The sequence below is a fragment of the Limanda limanda genome, chromosome 22, assembly GCF_963576545.1.
Source record: "Limanda limanda chromosome 22, fLimLim1.1, whole genome shotgun sequence".
Taxonomy (NCBI): domain Eukaryota; kingdom Metazoa; phylum Chordata; class Actinopteri; order Pleuronectiformes; family Pleuronectidae; genus Limanda; species Limanda limanda.
Genome location: NC_083657.1, coordinates 11,953,243 through 11,975,082, shown reverse-complemented (window position 1 = coordinate 11,975,082; position 21,840 = coordinate 11,953,243). Strand labels below are relative to the sequence as shown.

Below are 21,840 nucleotides of genomic sequence, written 5' to 3'. Positions count from 1 at the left end.
AGTAAAACGTCTGAGAAAAAAGGTTTATTGAAATAAGTGCATTCAATTTTTAAAGATCATAATGAAGGGTCACATGGGTTTGACTTTATATAACATGTTACTCCCAACTCTTTCTTATATGTTACCATCTATCAGATTATGTTCTGTGATCTGTCCTCCGTGCAGACCATAGACTGGTGCAGACAAGGATACTACATCCGTGGTACAGCAGTGACGCATTCAATTGCCGTTGGAATATTGAGTACCAGATGATCACCGGGTAGACGGCCTTTCAGTGGGTAGCGTGGCCGAGCGGTCTAAGGCGCTGGATTAAGGCTCCAGTCTCCTCGGAGGCGCGGGTTCGAATCCCGCCGCTGCCAAAAAATACCTTTTCTGTTTTCCATTATTAGCTGTTACATGACAGACTCTAACCAGAGACAACACGCGGAATATGGTGAATTTACAGTAAAAAGTCCCAACACTGTGCTGACGTTCACATTTTTGTTTCACACCAATTGTTCTGTTTTGGTGAGAAATACTGTGCATGTTCACAGGGCTGCAAAATGTTAATGAAATAGTCGAATTCATTCACTGTTATCGAACACATTAAGTACATTTACTCAAGTAAATGCTGTCTATGGTAGGCACAATTTACTTGAGCATATTTTGTTATCTCCGCCTTTACATTTACTCCACCACATTTCAGAGGGAAATATTGTACTTTTGACTCCATTACATTTGCAGTCTTGTAAAAGGTGAGGCACTGTTAAAAGCTAAACTACCCAAAATATTCAAAATGTAAAATAGGTGACTGAACCAACCACAACCCTAAAATGACTTAGATGAAGGCACCACATACAATAATCCAGCAAACATTTCAGGAATATGTACCTTCTAGAAAGATCATCCACTGTAATTCTTCTGAATTAATCCCCCTGGAGCAGAAACCTGGGTTGGTCTCATTGGCTCTCATTCAGATCTACAGTTTCTTTGACTTTGAAAATCTGAACACAGTGTAAACCCACTGTTTTCACATGGAGTTCATAATTCAGCAAAGAATTTGTCTTTTTTTTTGTGGGAGGTTTTCCCCCCGTAACGCAAATCATTTAATTTGAAGGTGAATATAAGGTTAGGTTAAGTTTGAGTTAAGGTTACATCAAGGTCTATCTCTATTGATCTTAGATCTGCATTGCAAGAGATTTATAGGTATATGTGTGAACATGCATGTGGCTGAAACCCACACACATTTGAAGGGGAATGCACAGAAAAGAGTTTCATATTTACAAGTTCCCAGGCAGAGGTAGAAAAAATGCCGACAGTAGGACACAGAGTCACAAACCAACTTGAGGATGAGTTGAAATGTTTGACTGTGTATCTCAGCTCAGCTGAAATCAAGAGTAAAAGCCATGATATGCCTGCAGGGGCCTAAAGTGTGACTTACATTGCATTGCTTTACATGTTTGAGGCTGCTTTTCCAAAGGGAGAGAAGATGCATTGATATCTGTAATGGTGGAGATTCACCAGTTAATTAGAGTTTGTTTGTAAGAGCTGGAATCAAGGTTGAAAGGGGTTAAATATTAGACGAATGACTAATTTTAATGAATTTATTCCATCTGAAGCTTAGTTGTCGGTTTGGAAGAAATAAAGGGCAACAATGGAATTGTCCTACTTTAAAAAAAACCAATGTATTGTTGCTGTTAGTGACGGTATTTAAAACAATGATAATTCTAAATGGAGCTGCAGCAATTTCACGTGACAAGAAGCGATACAAATCCTCAAATCAATCAATCAAATTGTATTTGTATAGCCCATATTCACATATCTCAATTTGTCTCATAGGGCTCTAACATGGTGTTTCCACATACACTCCTGATCAAAATCTTAAGACCAGTTAAAAAAATTGCATGAATTTGCATTTTGCACTGTTGGATCTTAGGAAGGTTCTAAGTAGAGTTTCAAAATGCAAAAAGAAGAAATGGGAACAAGAGCCCAAAAGTTGTGAGCAGGCAATTTATTGAAAACAACAATTTAACTCAAATAGGCTGTTCATCAGCTGATCAAAAGTTTAAGACCACAGCCTTTAAAAGCCAAAATCTGTGCAAAAAATTGGATTCCATGTCAATTCCTGTCAAGTAATCACACTGTGAAGATCTCTTGATGGCAAAGGCAAAAAAGCTCACCGTCTTTGAACGTGGTAGGATTGTTGAACTGCATAAACAAGGCCTCTCACAACGTGCCATCGCTGCTGAGGTTGGACGCAGTAAAACAGTCATTTTGCATTTCTTAAAAGATCCTCAGGGTTATGGAACAAAAAAAATCAAGTGGTAGACCCAAAAAAATCTCACTGGCGCTGAGCCGGAGGATCCGAATGGCTGTCCGTCAAGACACGGACGATCCTCGTCCCAAATTAAGGTCATTACTGGTGCTGACTGCAGCCCAACAACCATCAGACGGCATCTGCGAAGGAAGGGCTTCAAAAACAAGAAACGTCTTCAAAGGCCACGTCTCCTTCAACGCCACAAAATTGCCCGTTTAGACTTTGCAAGGGAGCACCAAACATGGGAAATTCAAAGGTGGAAGAAAGTTTTATTCTCTGACGAGAAAAAATGTAACCTTGATGGTCCTGATGGCTTCCAACGTTACTGGCATGACAAGGAGATGCCACCTGAGATGTTTTCTACGCGGCACAGTGGAGGGGGCGCCATCATGATCTGGGGTGCTTTTTCCTTCAATGGAACAATGGAGCTCCAGGTTGTGCAGGGGTGTCAAACAGCAGCTGGCTGTTTGGAGATGTTGCAGCGGGCATCCCTCATGACTGAGGGCCCTCGTCTGTGTGGTAACGACTGGGTTTTTCAGCAGGACAATGCTCCAATTCACAATGCCCGTCTGACCAAGACTTTTTTCCAGGAGAATAACATCACTCTTTTGGACCATCCTGCGTGTTCCCCTGATCTTAATCCAATTGAGAACATTTGGGGATGGATGGCAAGGGAAGTTTACAAAAATGGACTTCAGTTCCAGACAGTGGATGCCCTTCGTGAAGCCATCTTCACCACTTGGCGCAACATTCGAACTAGCCTTTTGGAAACACTTGCATCAAGCATGCCAAAACGAATTTTTGAAGTGATCAACAATAATGGTGGAGCTACTCATTACTGAGTCAGTTTTTGACACTTTAATTTCTGTTTTAGGAGGGTTTTTTTTTTTTTTTAGCTGTGGTCTTAAACTTTTGATCAGCTGATGAACAGCCTACTTCAGTTAAATTGTTGTTTTCAATAAATTGCCTGCTCACAACTTTTGGGCTCTTGTTCTCATTTCTTCTTTTTGCATTTTGAAACTCTACTTAGAACCTTCCTAAGATTCAACAGTGCAAAATGCAAATTCATGCAATTTTTTAACTGGTCTTAAGATTTTGATCAGGAGTGTATGTGTGAACATGCATGTGGCTGAAACCCACACACATTTGAGGGGGAATGCACAGAAAAGAGTTTCATATTTACAAGTTCCCAGGCAGAGGTAGAAAAAATGCCGACAGTAGGACACAGAGTCACACACCAACTTGAGGATGAGTTGAAATGTTTGACTGTGTATCTCAGCTCAGCTGAAATCAAGAGTAAAAGCCATGATATTCCTGCAGGGGCCTAAAGTGTGACTTACATTGCATTGCTTTACATGTTTGAGGTTGCTTTTCCAAAGGGAAAGAAGATGCATTGATAGCTGTAATGGTGGAGATTCACCAGTTAATTAGAGTTTGTTTGTAAGAGCTGGAATCAAGGTTGAAAGGGGTTAAATATTAGACGAATGACTAATTTTAATGAATTTATTCCGTCTGAAGCTTAGTTGTCGGTTTGGAAGAAATAACGGGCAACAATGGAATTGGCCTACTTTAAAAAAAACAATGTATTGTTGCTGTTAGTGACTGTATTTAAAACAACGATAATTCTAAATGGAGCTCTAGCAATTTCACGTGACAAGAAGCGATACAAATCCTCAAATCAATCAATCAAATTGGATTTGTATAGCTCATATTCACAAATCACAATTTGTCTCATAGGGCTTCAACATGTTGTGACATCCTCTGCTCTTAACCCTCAGCAAGAGTGAGGAAAAACTACTAAAACCCTTTTAACAGGGTAAAAATAGGTAGAAACCTCAGACAGAACCACATGTGAGGGATCCCTCTCCCAGGACGGACAGAAGTGCAATAGATGTCAAGTGTAGGAAAACATCATCAGGATAAAGGTTTCAGCAACATTGATGAGGGTAAACATTTTGAAGGATAACTTTTAATACTATATGTCAAGCAGTCCTGCTGTAATCATAGTCTATGGATGAATCTCGCTGTACGTGACTTTCCACATGGAAGAAATAAAGGGCAGCAATGGAATTGGCCTACTTTAAAAAAAACAATGTATTGTTGCTGTTAGTGACTGTATTTAAAACAACGATAATTCTAAATGGAGCTCTAGCAATTTCACGTGACAAGAAGCGATACAAATCCTCAAATCAATCAATCAAATTGGATTTGTATAGCCCATATTCACAAATCACAATTTGTCTCATAGGGCTTCAACATGTTGTGACATCCTCTGCTCTTAACCCTCAGCAAGAGTGAGGAAAAACTACTAAAACCCTTTTAACAGGGTAAAAATAGGTAGAAACCTCAGACAGAACCACATGTGAGGGATCCCTCTCCCAGGACGGACAGAAGTGCAATAGATGTCAAGTGTAGGAAAACATCATCAGGATAAAGGTTTCAGCAACATTGATGAGGGTAAACATTTTGAAGGATAACTTCGATACTATATGTCAAGCAGTCCTGCTGCAATCATAGCATATGGATGAATCTGTACGTGACTTTCCACATAGTTTGAGAGCAGCGCCACTGTTGTCACGGCCTTGAATGCGCCCGTGGGAGGGGGGGGTGTCGGTGGGTTGTGAGAAGTCCGAGCTGAGGGGCGGCACGTGAAGGCGGCGCGGCGGAGCAGAGAAAAGGGCACAAGAACCAGCCGGGTGTTCAGCCGCTCGCTGTTTGGCGCCAACCGCGCGGAAAGACACATAAACCAGCCCGATCCCCGTTCGATTCCTCCCGGTTGATCCGTCCTCGGCCGCCGCTGCCTCCTCCAGCCGCCGCTCGGTGCGTTAGCCTGCTAGCATCGCCCGCCTCCCGGTGTCGTGTTGATGTGACCGTGGCCCCCCTCATCTCTGTGGCCACGATCCTAGGAACTCAGCAGCGGCATAGCGCGGGGACAATAGAGGCGTGTTTCTCCCGGGGGAGCCGAGCAGACACAGCGCCAAAAATGGGGGTGAGTTGCTTCTGTTTGTGCTCCCAATTCCAAGGATGTGTGTGTTTTTTTTTCTCTAGTGAGTGGGAGGCTGGTGGATGTGTGGTGGTGCGACGGCGAGGGAGAGGAAGAAAGAAAGAAAGGGGGAGGAAGGGAAAGGAGAGGAAGAGACACCGTGGTGGATGGATGTAGCTGTAGCTCAAGGTGTCGGCTAGCCGGGGAGCTACCTCCACACAGCCGGGGCAGCAGCGGCTAGCCCCGGCTAACACACACACACTTTACACGGGAGCTCCTCAGCCGTGTTTCCGCATTGACCTTTCCGCTGGGCACAGTTCACTTCCCACCAGTGTGTGTGTGTGTTGTGACATTGTTAGCATGCTAGCTGCGTTAGCCACTCCGGAATGCCACATTCACGACGAGTGGCGTGCTAGCTAGCGATGCTAACCACTCAACTCTACGAGTGTGTACATATGTTTTTTACACACCGTGCTGGCCCGCCTGGTTATCACACACCCGGGCTAGTTGTGGGGGGTTAATATTCTACCCGGGGCTAACCCGGGCCTCAACTGGGGGGGTTAGTTCCCACAAGTGTAGCTCGTCCCTGTGAGCAGACACGACTTCATCCGCCACTTTCTCTCCTCTTAAACCGATCCACGTGTTTGCACAGGCTGCAGCCTCCCTGTGCTTGGTACTGACTTAATGCTCTGAGCCACAGTTGGCCATTCACTGCATTCCTTCCCCACAACTGTTGCCTCCTCTGTGCAGGTCTGGATCTAATGAAGCAATTCAGCTAATTTTCTAACTTGCCTGCCCCCCCACCCCCTCTTTCTTATGCCATTGTTTGACCATGATGCAGCCATTTAGGAGGGTAAACATGTCCCTGGGAACTTGGTTAACATGTTGTGAATAGATGGACTCTTCGAGGCACAGGAATGGAATTTAGTTGTAATTACTGTTCCGTTATCTAGAAAGCTTATCTGATCATGTGGTAACTTCTTCAAAAGGCCCTTTTTTTGTATGAACAACAGTCTACAACACACACATGGTTTATGTTTAATGTAAAACAGAACTTCCTCAATTTGTCACATTTGAGAAAGTGGAAACAGTTAATGTTCAGTGTGTTTTCTTGATAAAATACTTAGTTGATCATGTAAGAAGTTTTATTTTTGATTTTTTTTAATGACCCCAGATCTTGTCTTGTGATCAAATTAGCAGGTTGTCTACGGCTGGAATAGAAGTCACTCTAATTGAATAAGTGGCATTTCCATAGCTAAATATCTCCTTTGCTATTTTAGTATCATTTCATCCAAGTGAATGCATGTTAATGTTGGAGGGGGTAGCTTCAAATTCATTAAGTTAGTTGGTCCTACTCCTGTAAACATCCTGACGTGCAACATTTGTTCGATGTATTATGTGTCATCAGGGAGGTTCATTTAACCAGCGGAAAAGCTTTTAAACTAGAATTGCACACAGTAGAGCTCATACCTCGGCCAAGCCCCAATAGTCCCCTTAAATACAATCAAGCTGCACCAAAATGCACACACACATATACATCAGTCCCTCAACGTGCCTATTTTTTCCAACAAGATGCAAGAGTTATTTTCGTGAGTCTTGGGAAATGGTGAAAGTGTCCAAAAAACACTATAAGAAAAAGAGAAAATTCTGGATCCACACCTAAAGTTAATGTGTCCTATTCCTTCCAAGTTTCGTGGTTATCTGTCAAGGAGTTTTTGTTCAATCTTGCTTACGAAACAAGTAGAACAGGCAGAGGTGGAAACATGAGGTGTTAGGCGAAGTTGGAAGTGTTACTGCCAAGTCACCTCTGTTGTGATTCACTGTTCAACTTCTTTATAAACCACAGACGTCAATAATTAAAGACGGCTAATACTCATTTATGTTGGTTTACTATAGAATCACATTTGAATCAGCTGTTTGTGTGTGTTCTGGCTGTTGCAAAGAATTGATGCAGCCAGAGTAATGTGTGTGAATTATAGCTGCACCATTGCTGACACCAGCACTGGACATGAAGCCAGGATCCGGCTAAATTAGAGTATCAGTATCACAGACATTTTCCAATACTATATCCCACACTGACGGCAATATGCACCATCAGCGATACAGTATAAACACAAGACTATTTCACACAGCATTGAGCAATACAGCAAGTGTTGGTCATAAAAGCTACCGATGTGAATATGAATGTTCTTGTTTTTACCTCTTGTTATCTAGCTTTTTTTATAGACTGTATGATCATGTTTTTAATAGTAATAATAAGATTTCCTTTTTCATTGTTTAGTGATGCGTGCTGTTCTGCATGGCTGACCTTCATTAGCTTGTCTTGCTTTGATACATCTGGTTGTACTAGTTCTGCGGTTTTGAGGTCTGTTGTGTTCTTGGGTCATTAGGTCTGTGTTTGTCGTGTTTATGCAGGTTCTACAATGAGGTCTACACACAGAAAAGGCATTTTAACAGATTCCATTTACCGCTCTACCGATAATAAAAGACAAAGCTGCAGAGTACAGATGGAACTTATATGGTTTCTTTGGTTCATACATTTGTTTCTTAAGCACTTTTGAGCAGCTGCATCAGGGTAAAGTTATGATGTATAAGCTTTAGAGATTATTCAGGGATTTACTGTCTGTGAGAGGTGGCCTGATGATGCTTTAAAGAGAAGTACTGCACGTGCATTTCCATCTTGACATACCTTTCCTTATTTCCTGCTTTCAGAGGAAGTCCAACAGAGCAAAGGAGAAGAAGGCCCGGCGTCAGGAGGAGAGGGCGGCTATGGACGCCGTCTGTGCGAAGGTGGAAGCTGCCAATAAGGTAAATTTGGTTGCAGAGTGGAAGCTGTTATCAAGCACGATGGCATTTTTTTGGTGTGAGAATAAAAGGTTAGGGTGTAAACTGCTTTCTAACTGCAAAAATATTCTGGTTTTTTTCTGTCCTGCCAGTTGATAATGACGTTGCATCATCTAGGACATAAAAGTACTCCTTGTATTTGTTAATGCTTCCCATAAAAGCAGCCCCCACATGGCCTTCTAACACATGCCCTTTCAGAATGTATAACCTCCACTGTGCCCCCCCCTGCCCTAATTACTCCAATAATTGATAAGCTCTTGACATGAAAAGCAGAACACAGTGCCATATGTTTCTCAATGCATAATTAATGGCCAATATTAAATCCTGCCCATCTATCAGAACACACAGCAGACAGACAGCTCCTGCAGCTCGGAGGTGGGCTGGAGCATTAGTAAGCTGTGCTGAAGCCTGGAGGAGAACAAAGCTCTCACACTCTCCTCGAGCTGAGCCGCAGCCACTTCCTCAACAGGCTCTTAGCAGAACAGGCCGGCCAGGGCTCACTGCGACTTTTCTGTGTCACTTTGTCCCAAAATGGGCCACTTACTGTTGTGTGCTGTGCTCGCTCCTCTCCCCCTGCTAATGTGCCAGCAGAGAAGGAATGCAATAAATTCTCCCCAAGTAAAATTCATTTTTGTTTATGCTGTTGCCAACAGTAACACACTTAGACTTGGGCTGTTGTTGGAAATTAACAAATAGTGCTTTCATTGCTTAAAAAAGCTGGGGAAATCCAGATTCTGGTAGTTTCGACTTTAAATGGAACAGAGGTGTGGATGGATCACTCATCAGGACCTGGGGCTCAGAGGAACACTAAATTTGAGCTTCTGTTTAAAGTAGTTGAAAGGATTTGTGACTAAAAGTCAAAAGAAGGAATGTCACTATCTTTTCTTTTTAAACGTGATGCCAAGCCTGAACCAATATTTGGTAGATATCTGTTCCTGCTACTCCACAAAGTGCTACCTGCTGACAGGGATTTTCTTGAAGGTATCAGGATCCAGGACCAAACAAATTACAGATTGTTAACCTGAATCCCCAGGGCACTCAAAAAGTGATATCTGGACAATAATACTGTCTTGCATATTGTTTTAAAATATGGTCTTCCATCAAATTGCAATACAAAGCTGCCAGAATCTAAGATTTAAGATAAGTTTAATGTAAGGTGTAACAGTGAGGCAGTTTATTTTTTTAAGAAGTTTCAATTGTACTTTGTATGTGAGTTTGCACAAGTGTAATTATTGCAAGAGCCAATTAATATTAGAAAAATATCCAAACTAAAAAATAAATATCATTCAGCATTTTTCTATAGTTAAAAAGGTTATTAAATTAAAAGGTAATTGAAAACCAAAACATTTAATTTCAGTAGGTGGGCAGTTACATCGAGCATGAGCAACTTTAGAGTAACCTGCAGAATACCACTGGAAAATATGTGGCTGTTAGTGTCTGGGCCTCAGTGTCTCATGATATAAGAAAAGGGGTATTCTTAATTTGAGATAATTTATACGGTCTGGGCCTAGGAAAACCTAACTTTGTTATGACTAACCATAGGCACTGTAACATGACTAGCTCTGTTATTTATCTGCCTGTATGAACCAGAGTTGGAGAATTGATGATCCACACAGTTCCAATCTCTTTCAATGTCACTTTTGTCAAGTGTTTTTGAGAATGTGAATAATGATTAAAGTAACGAATGATTAATTGCTGCACAGCAAGAACATTGCTGGTTCAAATGCTGGTTTGTTTTCATACATATTCACACATGACCAAAGCAGCAGGAGATGCCCCAGTAAGATGCTTTCAATGCAACACAAATCTCCACAGCAACAGCCAGCTCTTCTTTTTCATGTTAAGATATTTGTATTTTTTATGTTTGGCATCTGTCCTGAAATTATACCGTGTTTTGTGCAGGTCTGAAAGCATTTTGTGTTAGCCCTGCAATGTGCTTTCGACCTGTCGAAGATGTACCCCGCCTCTCATCCAATGTCAGCTGGGATTGGCTCCTGTAAATAATAGGTGGTGTTCATGATGGATGGACGGTTTGTGAATAAAATTTCAGAAAACTGAAAAAGGCGTTTCAGTTACTCCGTATCATTCATTTGAGCTCAATTATTAAAACTACATCTTAAATGGGGAAAGACTGTTTGAAGTATGTTATGAAAGCCTCTAAAGCTAATTCTGCTTTTTCTCACAGCTGGATGATCCACTGGCCGCCTTCCCAGCTTTCAAGAAATACGACAGAAACGGGTACGCGTTTGCTTTGTATGCCTACAAAGGACTCATTTAGAATTTGATGAAAAACATACTTGTTTCGTTTGCCACATGGAGGGGACAGTTGGTCTGCTGGTGGTGTTTCTGTCTCCCTCCCACGCTGCACACATTTGACACATTCACAATGCTGATGACCCTCTTGTCCTCCTGTCCAGGCTGAACCTGCAGATAGAGTGTAAGCGGGTGTCCACCCTCAATCCCCTGTCTGTGGAGTGGGCCTTCGAACTCACAAGAGCCAACATGCAGACACTGTAAGAAGCCTTTTTTTCTGCCTTGTTGTAGTTCAGGAACAAAATCGTTTCCAGAGATGAATGGAGAGACTCTCATAGATATGCATTGCAGATTAGAGCTGGGAAGAAGTGCGGACAAGCCAGAAATTCAAAGTGTGCAGCAGAATTGTGAAGTGACATCAAACAGGGACAGAGTGAGATGTGGATCTGTTTTTTAATATGAGCAGGAATTTGAACATACACAATGAGGAGCCCGAGGAAAGGAGAGTAGAAACAATGCAGACAGATTTGAGATGCTGCAGCGAAATTACTACAGTTTTCTCCTCGCTGTGCCAGAGGGGTCGATTTAACAAATAGCACACAGTACGTTTCAACTTCAATGTCTTCCATTTTGAAAAAGGCTCCTTTCTGATGTGATGGTGCAGAGAAATGCGAGGGTAAAATAAGCGCACGCAGGTCACGTTTGGGTCAACACTTTTACTTTCTGCTGCGACGTAGGTACGAGCAGAGCGAGTGGGGGTGGAAGGAGAGGGAAAAGAGGGATGAGATGAACGATGAGAGGGCGTGGTACCTGCTGGCCCGTGACGGCGACTCCGCCCCTGTGGCCTTCTCTCACTTCCGATTCGATGTGGAGTGCGGGGAGGAGGTTTTATATTGGTAAGCTCCCATTCCAAAAGTTTCTAGATTTCAGGACAAGTCTATCAGCACTTAAACCTTGTGTCTCGATTCTCCAGCTATGAGGTGCAGTTAGAGAGCAGAGTACGGAGGAAAGGACTCGGCAAGTTTCTCATCCAGATACTACAGCTCATCGCTAACAGGTAAAAACCACAGCTACCTTAATGGCAGTGAGAAAATGTATGATTTGAGAAAACAAAAGGTAAATGTATTTGTTTTCTGTTTCTTTTCTGCTCTTGCGTCGTCTCTGTCCAGTACACAGATGAAGAAAGTGATGTTGACAGTTTTCAAACACAACCACGGGGCTTACCAATTCTTCAGGGATGCTTTACAGTAAGTATACCTGCTCCACAAGATTGAACAAAAATGTATATTTACTTCTGTAAAGGAGGTTGTGTTTTAGTCTGCATTTGTTTGGTAGTTAGCCGGATTAGACCAAAACTGCTAAACTGACTTCCATAAAATTGATTACAGCGGTGGGCTTTTGCATATTAAGGGAGCTGAGTTTGTTTGTAGTAAGTGTTGATGGCTGTGTTCATGTATACATGATGCTCTTATGTTGAAACATCACTCTTCCCCTTTCACGTAAACCTCTTCCGCCTCCTTCGTCGTCCTTCTTAACCAAACCCTCTCATCTCACCTTTTTTAGGTTTGAGATGGACGAAACTTCGCCGAGCATGTCCGGTTGCTGCGGCGACGACTGCTCTTACGAGATTCTGAGCCGGCGGACCAAACACGGCGAGGCATCGGCGGGACACACCCACGGGGGGGGCCACTGCGGTGGCTGCTGCCACTGATTCGACTCCAGTTACACTTTTTCTGATTGGTTTAAAAAGCCAGCAACTTTCATGGCTGTGTGTGAAAGCTTGAGCTGCCTGCTATTCTGCAAACATTGAGTTTGAACGGTCATCTCTACAACCGTTTAAAAATGAACAGATGGAGGAATACCTGGCTACAGATGTTGATGTCGCATTGAGATTCGTGTGTCTCTTTGTTTCCCGCTACAAAGGCAGAATGCAGTGTGAGCTTTCACACATAGCTCCTGTTTGTCGTTTCCTACTTCTTGGTTCAATGTCCAAGTCATCTTTTCTCATTCCCTTCTCCCACTTTATGATTATCAGTAGTTCGCAGTCAAGAAAAGGTCTATTGCTGACATTATTTTACCAGCCACACTCCACCTCATGCCATCTTCCTCTCATCTCCCAAGCTGTTTTCAGACATGACCTGCGGATAAAATCCATAGAATTGGCTATAAAGTTCACCCAGAGTCCGCCTTTCACACATGTACAACACAGCGAGTTGTTCTCTGCACAGACACGTTCACAACAGCAACAAATCCTCCACATTATTCAGGCGCGAGTAAGAGCAGGGTGCAGCAGACGGGCAGGAAGCAACGTTATTCACTCTGCTGCGGAGATCACATGATTTTCACACACTATTATCACCACAAACTCCCTAGACATATTTGTCAAGTTTTTTCAACGTGTAGGACACCGAGTTTTCACCGTGATATATATGTCTTTGTCTATTTAATTTTTGCGTCTGTTGCGTGTCACAAGCGTCATCAACTTCTTACATCCTCTTCTCCTGGATTTTAACTAACAGTATACTAGGGGGCAGATAGATAAAGTCTGCAGATAGTGCAGAGCGTCTCACTCGGTCATTTGCGGTCACATTTTTTCACCTCCTCTGGACAACCTACGGAGGAACTGCAGGCTTCAGTGCATGTCTGAAAGCAGCTCAAATGTACTATACTGTATCAAATCCTTCTGCAGTGCTGCTTTGTCTAAAGTGGTACATTTAACTAAGTTGATCATGTTTCAATGAATACTCGGCAGGTTTAAATCTGACTTTTTAAAGTCTCCTTAGGATCTCATACAAAGGCTCGGAACTTGTTTCCCACAGGATTATTTAATATCCCCTAATTTACCCCTTAAATAGTCTCAGAAGCCTCCTTTATATTCTAACCTGAATTATATGCTAATGTGGTTTGTTACATTTTATTTTAGCTAAAGCACATTTGCCCACAATGCTACTATTACATGGTTACACTACCCAAATTCCATGAGCCAGCTTCTCTCTTTGGGTGAAAACTAAATGTATAGACGTCTCCAGCTTTTATTTTTTTATAACTTATGAGACAAGATGTTCAAGATTCCCTTTTTTGTCCCGACTTCTTTCTCCAAATGACTTGAGTAAAAAAAAATTTAATTTTCCATAATTTGTTGCGGTAAATTTGCATCCAACCCACAAGGGAAATACTGGTTTAAACTCTCATATTTCATAATCAGAGGACATGAGTTGAAACGTTTACTTTTTCACCGCCATCTCGTCCTTGGCGATTCACTTCCTGTTGCCACATTTTCCCATACATCAGTTCTTTTTACAAACAATACCATCCTCTACTTCCTCTTCTTCATTGTGCCTCTCTGTTCTCCCTCCCATGTCCTAAAGGTGCTAATGGATGACGGCAGACGTGTTAAGGTTGCTCTCATCTTGAGTCACCTTTTGTACAGTTGCATTTCTCCTGTTTGCCTCTTAGTTCGCTTTGTTTCCAAGAGGTACTAATGATAAACAAGTTGATGCTACTTTTAGCTGTATTTGAAAAAAAAGAAAAGAAAAATACTACTAAATCCATCTTCCATCCCTTCTATATATTTTGTTAGCATGAGCGATTCATATTGCTTTAACATGGATGAGAATCGCTAGACGTCACCACTTCATTAAATGGATGGGTATGAATGCTGTTTTCTTTCGAGGGAGGAGCACAGATGGACAGATGAGTGGACGGGGGAGAGAAGTAATCGCAGAGCTCTCAATCCGTTCTTATGGTCGTTGTTCTTCTCTTTACCTCAGTTGTGACGTGTTTTCCCAGCCCACTGTCATTAGCTTGCATGACAAGATTTACAAAAGTTAAACAAAACTGATAGTTAACATGGATTACACCACAGTGATGCTGCCTAAAGTCCTCATGTGGTTCTGTTAGCATTTCTTTAATGTTTCATACAAATCTGTGCATGTTAGACGTATGTGAAAGGGCCGATTGTGTGAAATTGAAAGGTAATGCTTGGGTTTGAGCATCTTAGCGTTGAGTGGAGTTTTACTGTACCGCTGCCAAGATGCGTGTAGGAGTTCCACTGAGGATTTTAGATTCACTAGTCGACCTAGAAAGGCTGCTGTAACCACTTCCACCTTGTCGATTCCATATCTGTTTACAGAACCTTCAGGGTATTTTTGGACAGATTCAAGCGCCTGTCAGCTTGGTTAAAGGCCCCGATTTAAGAAATCCATTTATTCCAGGACTAGTTGGTTTGTGAGGACTTTGTGTGTGGGCTGGAAGAGTGAAAAGATGCTTCTTTACACTACTGTGGATGCAAATATTCCTCTGTCTGATGTGGCTGAGAGAGCCTTAACTAGGTACGGTGTAAAAGTTTTTAGAACTGGTCCAATCATTGACCACTCGACATTTCATACAGATTATTGCCTGGTTAGTATGTTGAAAACAAAACTAAAATACTACGTAACGCGTCAACAAAAATGTTATTAAGACAAAAACCCTTGTGAATGATCAAGTCTGGAACCTGAGGTGAACGTTTTTTGCCTGTTTCCAAACCTAATCGAGACCATCAAATATTCATATAAAAAATATTCTGCACCTGTAGACAACCTGTTGTTGTTTCCTGCTTGTTTGAACTCTGATCATGAGCAAGAAAAAACAATCAAACAATATATTGCTTGTTTTTGTTTTAGACTGCCTTCTGATAAGTACAGTAATTCATTTTTTTGTACCGCATAGGTTACAGTAAAAAAAAAAATGATGTTGTACATAGTGGTAGTTTATAACCGACTGACAGTCTCTCTCAGGTTAATCAAACGTAATCAAACCTCATCTGTTTTACTTAAGCAGCCATGTTGTCAGTTTGGTGTTTGCTGGATTGAATTGGCCGCAGCTCGGACCTAGAGTCAATTTATTTGTATCATACCATATTTAAATGAATTTCCGATTTGTCAAACTGTATCAAACTTTACTAAGAAAAGAACACTACTTTTCAGGAGTCGATTTTAGTTCTTGCGTGACTTGTGATTCAGTAAAAGAAAAAGTTTCTTCACCTTGGAGATGTGAAATGGCTTAAAGGAAATATGACACAAAGTTTGAACTGAACCTGGATCCGTGCTCAGTGGCTTCATTCATCCAGATAAGTGGGCTGTGTTAAAAAAAAAAAGAAGAAAAAAATTGGCTCGTTGAACCAGAAATTCATTTGTGAAAATATGCTAACTTGATGAATGAGCCTAAACTTTGCGAGATTATTTCAAAGTCACCGAGAAGTTTTATTTTGGAAATGGTTACATACATACCCTCACAAAATTAGAGATCTATCTACTGGTCTTTTCTCTGTGTATATATATACATATATATAAGCTGTTGTGAATCCATATTCATTTTCATTTCTTGGCCTTTTACAAGTAAAACACTTTTTTAAACATGTTTAAAAATACAAAAAACCTTCCATGATTGAGAGTGAGTGTTTAAATAGTCTTGTCCATAAACGATAATGAAAGGGAAAAGTAAGTCATTCTGCCTTGTCAGTGTTTTATTTGTATGTTACAAATAAAGGAAAGTTGTTTGACTTTTCAAGAGATGCCCTTTTGATTTTCTTTACTTGTCATGAATGAGTTTACATTTGAAACATGAGTGTGTGTATATACAGAAGCATGGAATAACAGAATATACAGAAACATGGAATTTATAAACACTTTGCTCAACAATTTCAGAGAGAGACTGATATGCCTGTGTTCAGGAGCTCTCTGACTACCTACATACTGAATATCAAACATTTTTACTGAATGAATTTGGAGATTTTTCAAAGTAAAGTCCAACATTTTCACTGTGGAATAGATCATTTCAGGATTGTCACTGTAGAAAATAGATCATTTCAGGATACTTCAAAGTACTGTAATGCAAAATAAGGCATTGTACACTTTTCAAGACAATAATTTTACTCACTAAAATGATTAAGAGATAAATTACAATTTTAACTTGTTTTATTTTGCTAGCAGGGGGATCATTACCTGACCTTTTGTGCAGTTAACGTGAATGAGTATAATCTATTAGTGGCTTCCTGTTCTGTGGGGACTCTGTGGATAACTGTGAAGCACCGAAATGGTAAGTAAAATTATAAATACAAAATCTGAAATATGGGATTTTATATTTATTTATAAATATTAGAACTTTATAAATAAACTGGAATATAAATTCCAACATGACATTTAATTGATTAACAGGGGAATCATTTGCTGACGGTTGTGCAGGATTTATGTGGAACTACAAGGGACTGCCTATGATTCGAGGGGACACTTTACAGCGTTGCACCGAAACCGGAATATGTTGGTACATTTCTGTGTCCTAGCTAAACGGAATGAATGGACGCAGTGATGCACTGAGGTGCTTTTGCTTCCATCTGTTCAACATGACATGAACTTCTCAGCTCAGGATTCCAGCCGCTCGTTCTCCTCCTCACGAATTCCCGCCGCTGGTGAGCTCATGAAAATAACAATCGAGTTATTTCCTGTAAAAACTTGATTGTTAGGCTAACATAGCTTAGCTCGCACTGGTTTATCCCCAGCGTTATGTCAGCTCACCTCGTACGAAAACCTTAAAATGTTTAGCCTGAACGTTTTACACTCGGCGTGACAGGAAATGTAATGTTGAGCAGGGAGATTAGCCTTCTTAGCTAGTTAGCTAAGTGTTGAGTGCTGGATGATAAACACAATTCCACATCATTGCAAATCCAAAGGCTTAAAACGAAGCCTGTTAAAGAAATAGAATCAAAGAATCCTTAGAGAGCAACACGATCTGATTCGTGTCGTTTTACATGTCCACCTTTCAGCTGGTCGCCATGGCAACAAGGATGAAGCTGAAGCTGAAGACGGTGTTCGTGCTCTACTTCATGGTCTCCCTCCTGGGCCTCGTCTATGCACTGATGCAGCTGGGTGAGTGGTCAGCACATAGACCCCACTCAGACCTGGTATAAGTCATGTTATTCTGAGTGGTCAGCGTTAAGGACACGTCCTAACACACCCAATAAGATCCGAGATCACGTCACTCAGCTGAGGTCCTGTGACGTGATAACTCACTCGTATTTCAACACTATTTTCAAATGGGTAAAATCTTAATCCATTGTAGATCTGTGGATTCTTCCATTCCATCTGCCCTTCCCGACTCAGCTACCTTTTCCTCCCTTTTGCACAGGCCAACTTGCACACACACACACACAACAGACACATCTACAAACTCTAACTGGTTAAAAACTCCACTTTTGATCGGATCTCTCGGGATGAATGTTAATAACAGATCTGAACACGGCCACAGTCCTGTCTTGCTTGTTCCTCATGAATATGTTCATAAGTTCACATCAGAAATAAGCCGCCACAGTTACCTTTTACTCTTGGATTCACAATATCCACAGCAAAATACTCCCATTCTACAAGTAAAAATCAAGAATATTCTAAATTCCCTCTGCAGTCGTCCGTTTTCACCCTCCTGATCTTTTGCAGGTCAACGCTGCGACTGCACGGAGCATGACCTGCCCAAAGACCGTACCATATCTCGGCTGCGGGGGGAGCTGCACCGTCTTCAGGAGCAGATGAGGAAGTCGGAGGCGACCAAACAGCCCAACAAACAGGAAGTCAAGCCCTCTCTGCAAACCATCTTTGTCATCACCCCAACATATGCAAGGTAGCCTTCCGTTCCCCCCATCTCCTCCCCCCCTCTTGCTACTATACATCCCCCTTCACCCACAAACATACCCTTCTTCTAATCTTCTGTCCGTCCAGGCTGGTGCAGAAAGCTGAGCTTACTCGTTTGTCCCAGACGTTCCTCCACGTTCCTCAAATCCACTGGATTGTGGTGGAAGACTCTCCTCATAAGACGCCGCTGGTGTCAGACCTCCTGGTGAAGAGCGGCCTGTCCTTCACACACTTGCACATGCCCACTGCCAAGGACCGCAAACTCCAGGAGGTGAGTACAGTCCGGTGATTTGTAGAGACTAGAATCCCCTCAATCTGTCACATTCCTTATTGTCTTTTTTGTTTTTGAATCTGCTCCTCAGGGTGATCCCAGCTGGCTGAAGCCCCGTGGAGTCGAGCAGAGGAATGAGGGTCTACGGTGGCTCAGAGAGGACAGAAGGGCTCAGCCAGGTGGCGATAACCAGCAGGGAGTGGTTTACTTCGCGGATGACGACAACACATACAGCCTGCAGATATTTGAAGAGGTGGATGTTGCAAATGTGTTTGTGATGTCTACAAAGTTTATAGCTGTGACACCATGCATCTGTCGAACCTTAAAAATCTCCCCTTGTCTTGTCTCAGATGAGGAGTACCCAGCGAGTATCTGTGTGGCCTGTGGGGCTGGTCGGAGGGATGAAATATGAGAGGCCAGTGATTGAAGGAGGAAAAGTGAGTGCTTCCATTGCTCTAGTTTGTTGATTGTGGAACAGAAGTAACTGCTCTAGGATTGAAAAAGACAGTATTTTTGCTTCATTTAAGAAATGCATGATTTCTGTTTGCCTAATTACATAAAAAGGTGCTTAGTTTGAGACCTAAATTAATTTAGGATTTTCAATATAAAATCATCAGAAATTCTGAAAATATAAAGATTATCCTTGCATTCTGCATTGTAATAGCAACCGAAAGCTCCTGAAAATTATAATGTTGATACTGAAACAAATCCCAAACTAAATGCGGCTGTGACTGTTACTTTAACTTCTTAAAGTCTTCTTTAATGATGCCTTTTAATGTCTTATCAACTGAATTATTATCAACAATCCATTTGTGTTAATTCTACTCAGGTGATTCGCTTCCACACCGGCTGGCGTCCTAGTCGCCCCTTCCCCATGGACATGGCCGGGTTCGCTGTGTCCCTCAAACTGATCCTGGCCAATCCTGAGGCTTGTTTCGATGGAGAGGCACCAATGGGCTTCCTTGAAAGCAGCTTTCTTCAGGGATTAGTTACCATGGATGAACTGGAGCCCAAAGCGGACAACTGCTCGAAGGTATCAGGGAATTCTGAAACTTTGGCTATAACCACACCACTACGTTTGATATCTGATCTTCATCTCTTAGTTAAATTCGGCATATTGCAACTGGTCATGTTATATGCGTTTTCACGTGTGTCACATGTTAGTTTTCAGACTAAAACATAGCAGTTTGGATGTAACCTAGCAAAGATCTGTGTCGGGGAAATGTGCAATGACTTTCAATTTGCAGGATTTACAAAATGTAGTATTTGAATCACTCATTGTGTGTGTTTGTTATTTGTGTGTGTGTGTGATCTTTGTAGGTGCTGGTGTGGCACACGCGGACAGAGAAACCGAAGATGAAGAGAGAGGATGCTCTGCAGGCTCAGGGACTGGGTTCAGACCCTGCTGTGGAGGTCTGAGGAACACACACACACAGAAACGCGTACAGACACACACACACGCACCCACACATTGTTATTTCATTCTGCTGTTCGATGCTGCATATGCAGCCCTGCCTTGTAAATACTGTAAAACTGAAAATATCTGTAAGAGGCGATATTTAAATTAATCTGGTTATGACTGTTTCTGTGTCTGTTTGTTCTGTCGCGTAGTCAAATTTGTGTGTGTGTGTGTATATATTGAATGAGTGTGTGTTATTGTAACTGTATGTTAGTGTGTATATTTATATATATATATATCAGGGTTTTCTTTTGTTTTAGTTAGTGAGAAATGTTTCTTTAGCAGTATAGAGAATGAGTTCAAACATTTGCCTGATGGGGGCGCCAGTTTTTACATCTTTGCAAAGCCATGCACTTGCACCCCTGGTACATTTCAAGGAACGGGCTGTCTTATTGAAAAGATTTGTCAGTTTCACTCATTCCTGGCAGCAGTTGGATATTTTTTACAGCTGAGTAACATCATGTCTGGTTCCATCCGTGTCTACGTTCACTCTGTTGATTGCATCTGTCCTCAGCTTTTATCAGTTCAAACATCTTGACTGATTCTCTCACTGAGACGTGGTGGAAGTGGAACATTTCTTCATGCATGGCCTCTATTGTTGTGTAATAAGTAGCCGTAAGTCTGCATTCAGCCTTAAGAGCTGTGTTTTTAGTCACATGACAAAAAAAATGACATCACCATCAGATGCATGATCATATTATTTATACATATTATTGTGGGGCAAAGGTGCTTCTTTAATTTTTTTCTAGGTAAACAAGATACGGGACACAAACAGTCACACAAAAACAAAACAGGAAACAAATCCTAGTGACTAGTTGTTGCCTTGTGTTTATTATGCCCTCATACCTCAAACTTTGCGACACTAATCCAACACAAACATAACAAACACAGAGAGGCAATGGCCCCACACCCACATACGTAACACAACAGCTTCTTCTCACAAGTATTTATATGTGACTGCTTCTCGTGATGCTGTTTAGAAACATAGTTTGTGGAATCCATCAAGAACAGCACCACTGATGCACATTTAAGTCCTTTATGCAATAACACAATTCAAAACATGGCGTCCATGTTACATTTGCACTTGAATTTCCCTTAAATAGGAATATTATTTTACACTTGCAGTATTTTGAGAAGAAAAAGCTTTTATGTATATATCCAACTACTCTGTGGGCTTGATTATCTTTCACGACATCCTCAGATATCAAACATCATTTCTCCTCCCCTACTGTTGTAATATACTCTAAAAACAGCTAGTGTCTGCTTCTGTATAATTAGTGCCTGTAAGTCAGTTCTGCACTGGTGTATAATGTATTTATTACTGTAATATTCTCTTCTGCGTATATGATCATGTCTGTACGTACTCTGCAAAATAAACCTAGTTGCTTGAAACGTATATTTGTCTTTGCCTCTTTTCAATCTTGAATGGTTCTGGCCTTTTTCTCTCTTAACTGTAAGCAGGTGGAAAAAATTCAGGAAGCTTGATTGAATTTCAGGTCCTGTTGGGCTCATGCGTTAAAATGTTGTATATCTTATATATACAATTGTAGTTTTACTTTGAAATAATAATATAAAGCAGACGGTAGACTTTCAGACAACCTAAAACAGATCTAGTCTTTCTGTGCTGCTGCAGATGAAACGTCAGATTTGTAACAACGGTCAGATGTTTTTGTTCCTTTCCTGTATTCATGACCAATGTTCTTTTGTCACATTTTGGATTCTGAGGCCGTCCTGTTTAATTAATGCTGACACGCTTAAGATGTTTGCATCTGTCTCAACCTTCTCCTGAGTTTCCCTGATCTGAAACCCAGCCAGCAGCACACCTGTTCTCTGTCTGAGTGTGTCAGCTCGTACACTTCAGCAGCCCGAGGCACAGCTGGGACGTAACGGTGTCACGCTCGACTTGCCCGACTTCTTTCTCTCTGTTTGATCCTCCGCAGTTTCACCACATGGACACAAACAACCGGAGAGCAGGACATGTCCCTGCTCGACGGTGACCATGGCAACCTGCTCCCAGCATCCGCCGCCGTCAGCAGCTTGTCCCACACAGGTGGGGGATTCTCCAACCTCAAC

General features: G+C 41.7%; 2 protein-coding genes and 1 non-coding gene across 3 annotated transcripts; all 3 read left to right on the top strand.

The window, feature by feature from the left end:
• Positions 1 to 277: 277 nt before the first annotated feature.
• Positions 278 to 359, top strand: trnal-aag (transfer RNA leucine (anticodon AAG)). The gene has a single exon. It is a non-coding gene; the product is annotated as a tRNA-Leu (tRNA).
• A 4,612-nt stretch (positions 360 to 4,971) lies between these two features.
• Positions 4,972 to 15,928, top strand: naa40 (N-alpha-acetyltransferase 40, NatD catalytic subunit). The gene is made up of 8 exons (XM_061066250.1): positions 4,972 to 5,285; positions 7,992 to 8,087; positions 10,309 to 10,361; positions 10,541 to 10,636; positions 11,114 to 11,272; positions 11,350 to 11,433; positions 11,546 to 11,623; positions 11,940 to 15,928. The coding sequence occupies exons 1-8, from the start codon at positions 5,280 to 5,282 to the stop codon at positions 12,085 to 12,087; spliced, it is 720 nt and encodes a 239-aa protein (XP_060922233.1). The 5' UTR covers positions 4,972 to 5,279; the 3' UTR covers positions 12,088 to 15,928.
• Positions 15,929 to 16,703: 775 nt separating this feature from the next.
• On the top strand, positions 16,704 to 21,159 carry b3gat3 (beta-1,3-glucuronyltransferase 3 (glucuronosyltransferase I)). The gene is made up of 8 exons (XM_061066249.1): positions 16,704 to 16,824; positions 17,179 to 17,281; positions 17,846 to 18,026; positions 18,125 to 18,308; positions 18,400 to 18,561; positions 18,659 to 18,745; positions 19,138 to 19,341; positions 19,629 to 21,159. Exons 2-8 carry the CDS (start codon positions 17,188 to 17,190, stop codon positions 19,725 to 19,727), a joined length of 1,011 nt encoding a protein of 336 aa, XP_060922232.1. The 5' UTR covers positions 16,704 to 16,824; positions 17,179 to 17,187; the 3' UTR covers positions 19,728 to 21,159.
• Positions 21,160 to 21,840: the final 681 nt, after the last annotated feature.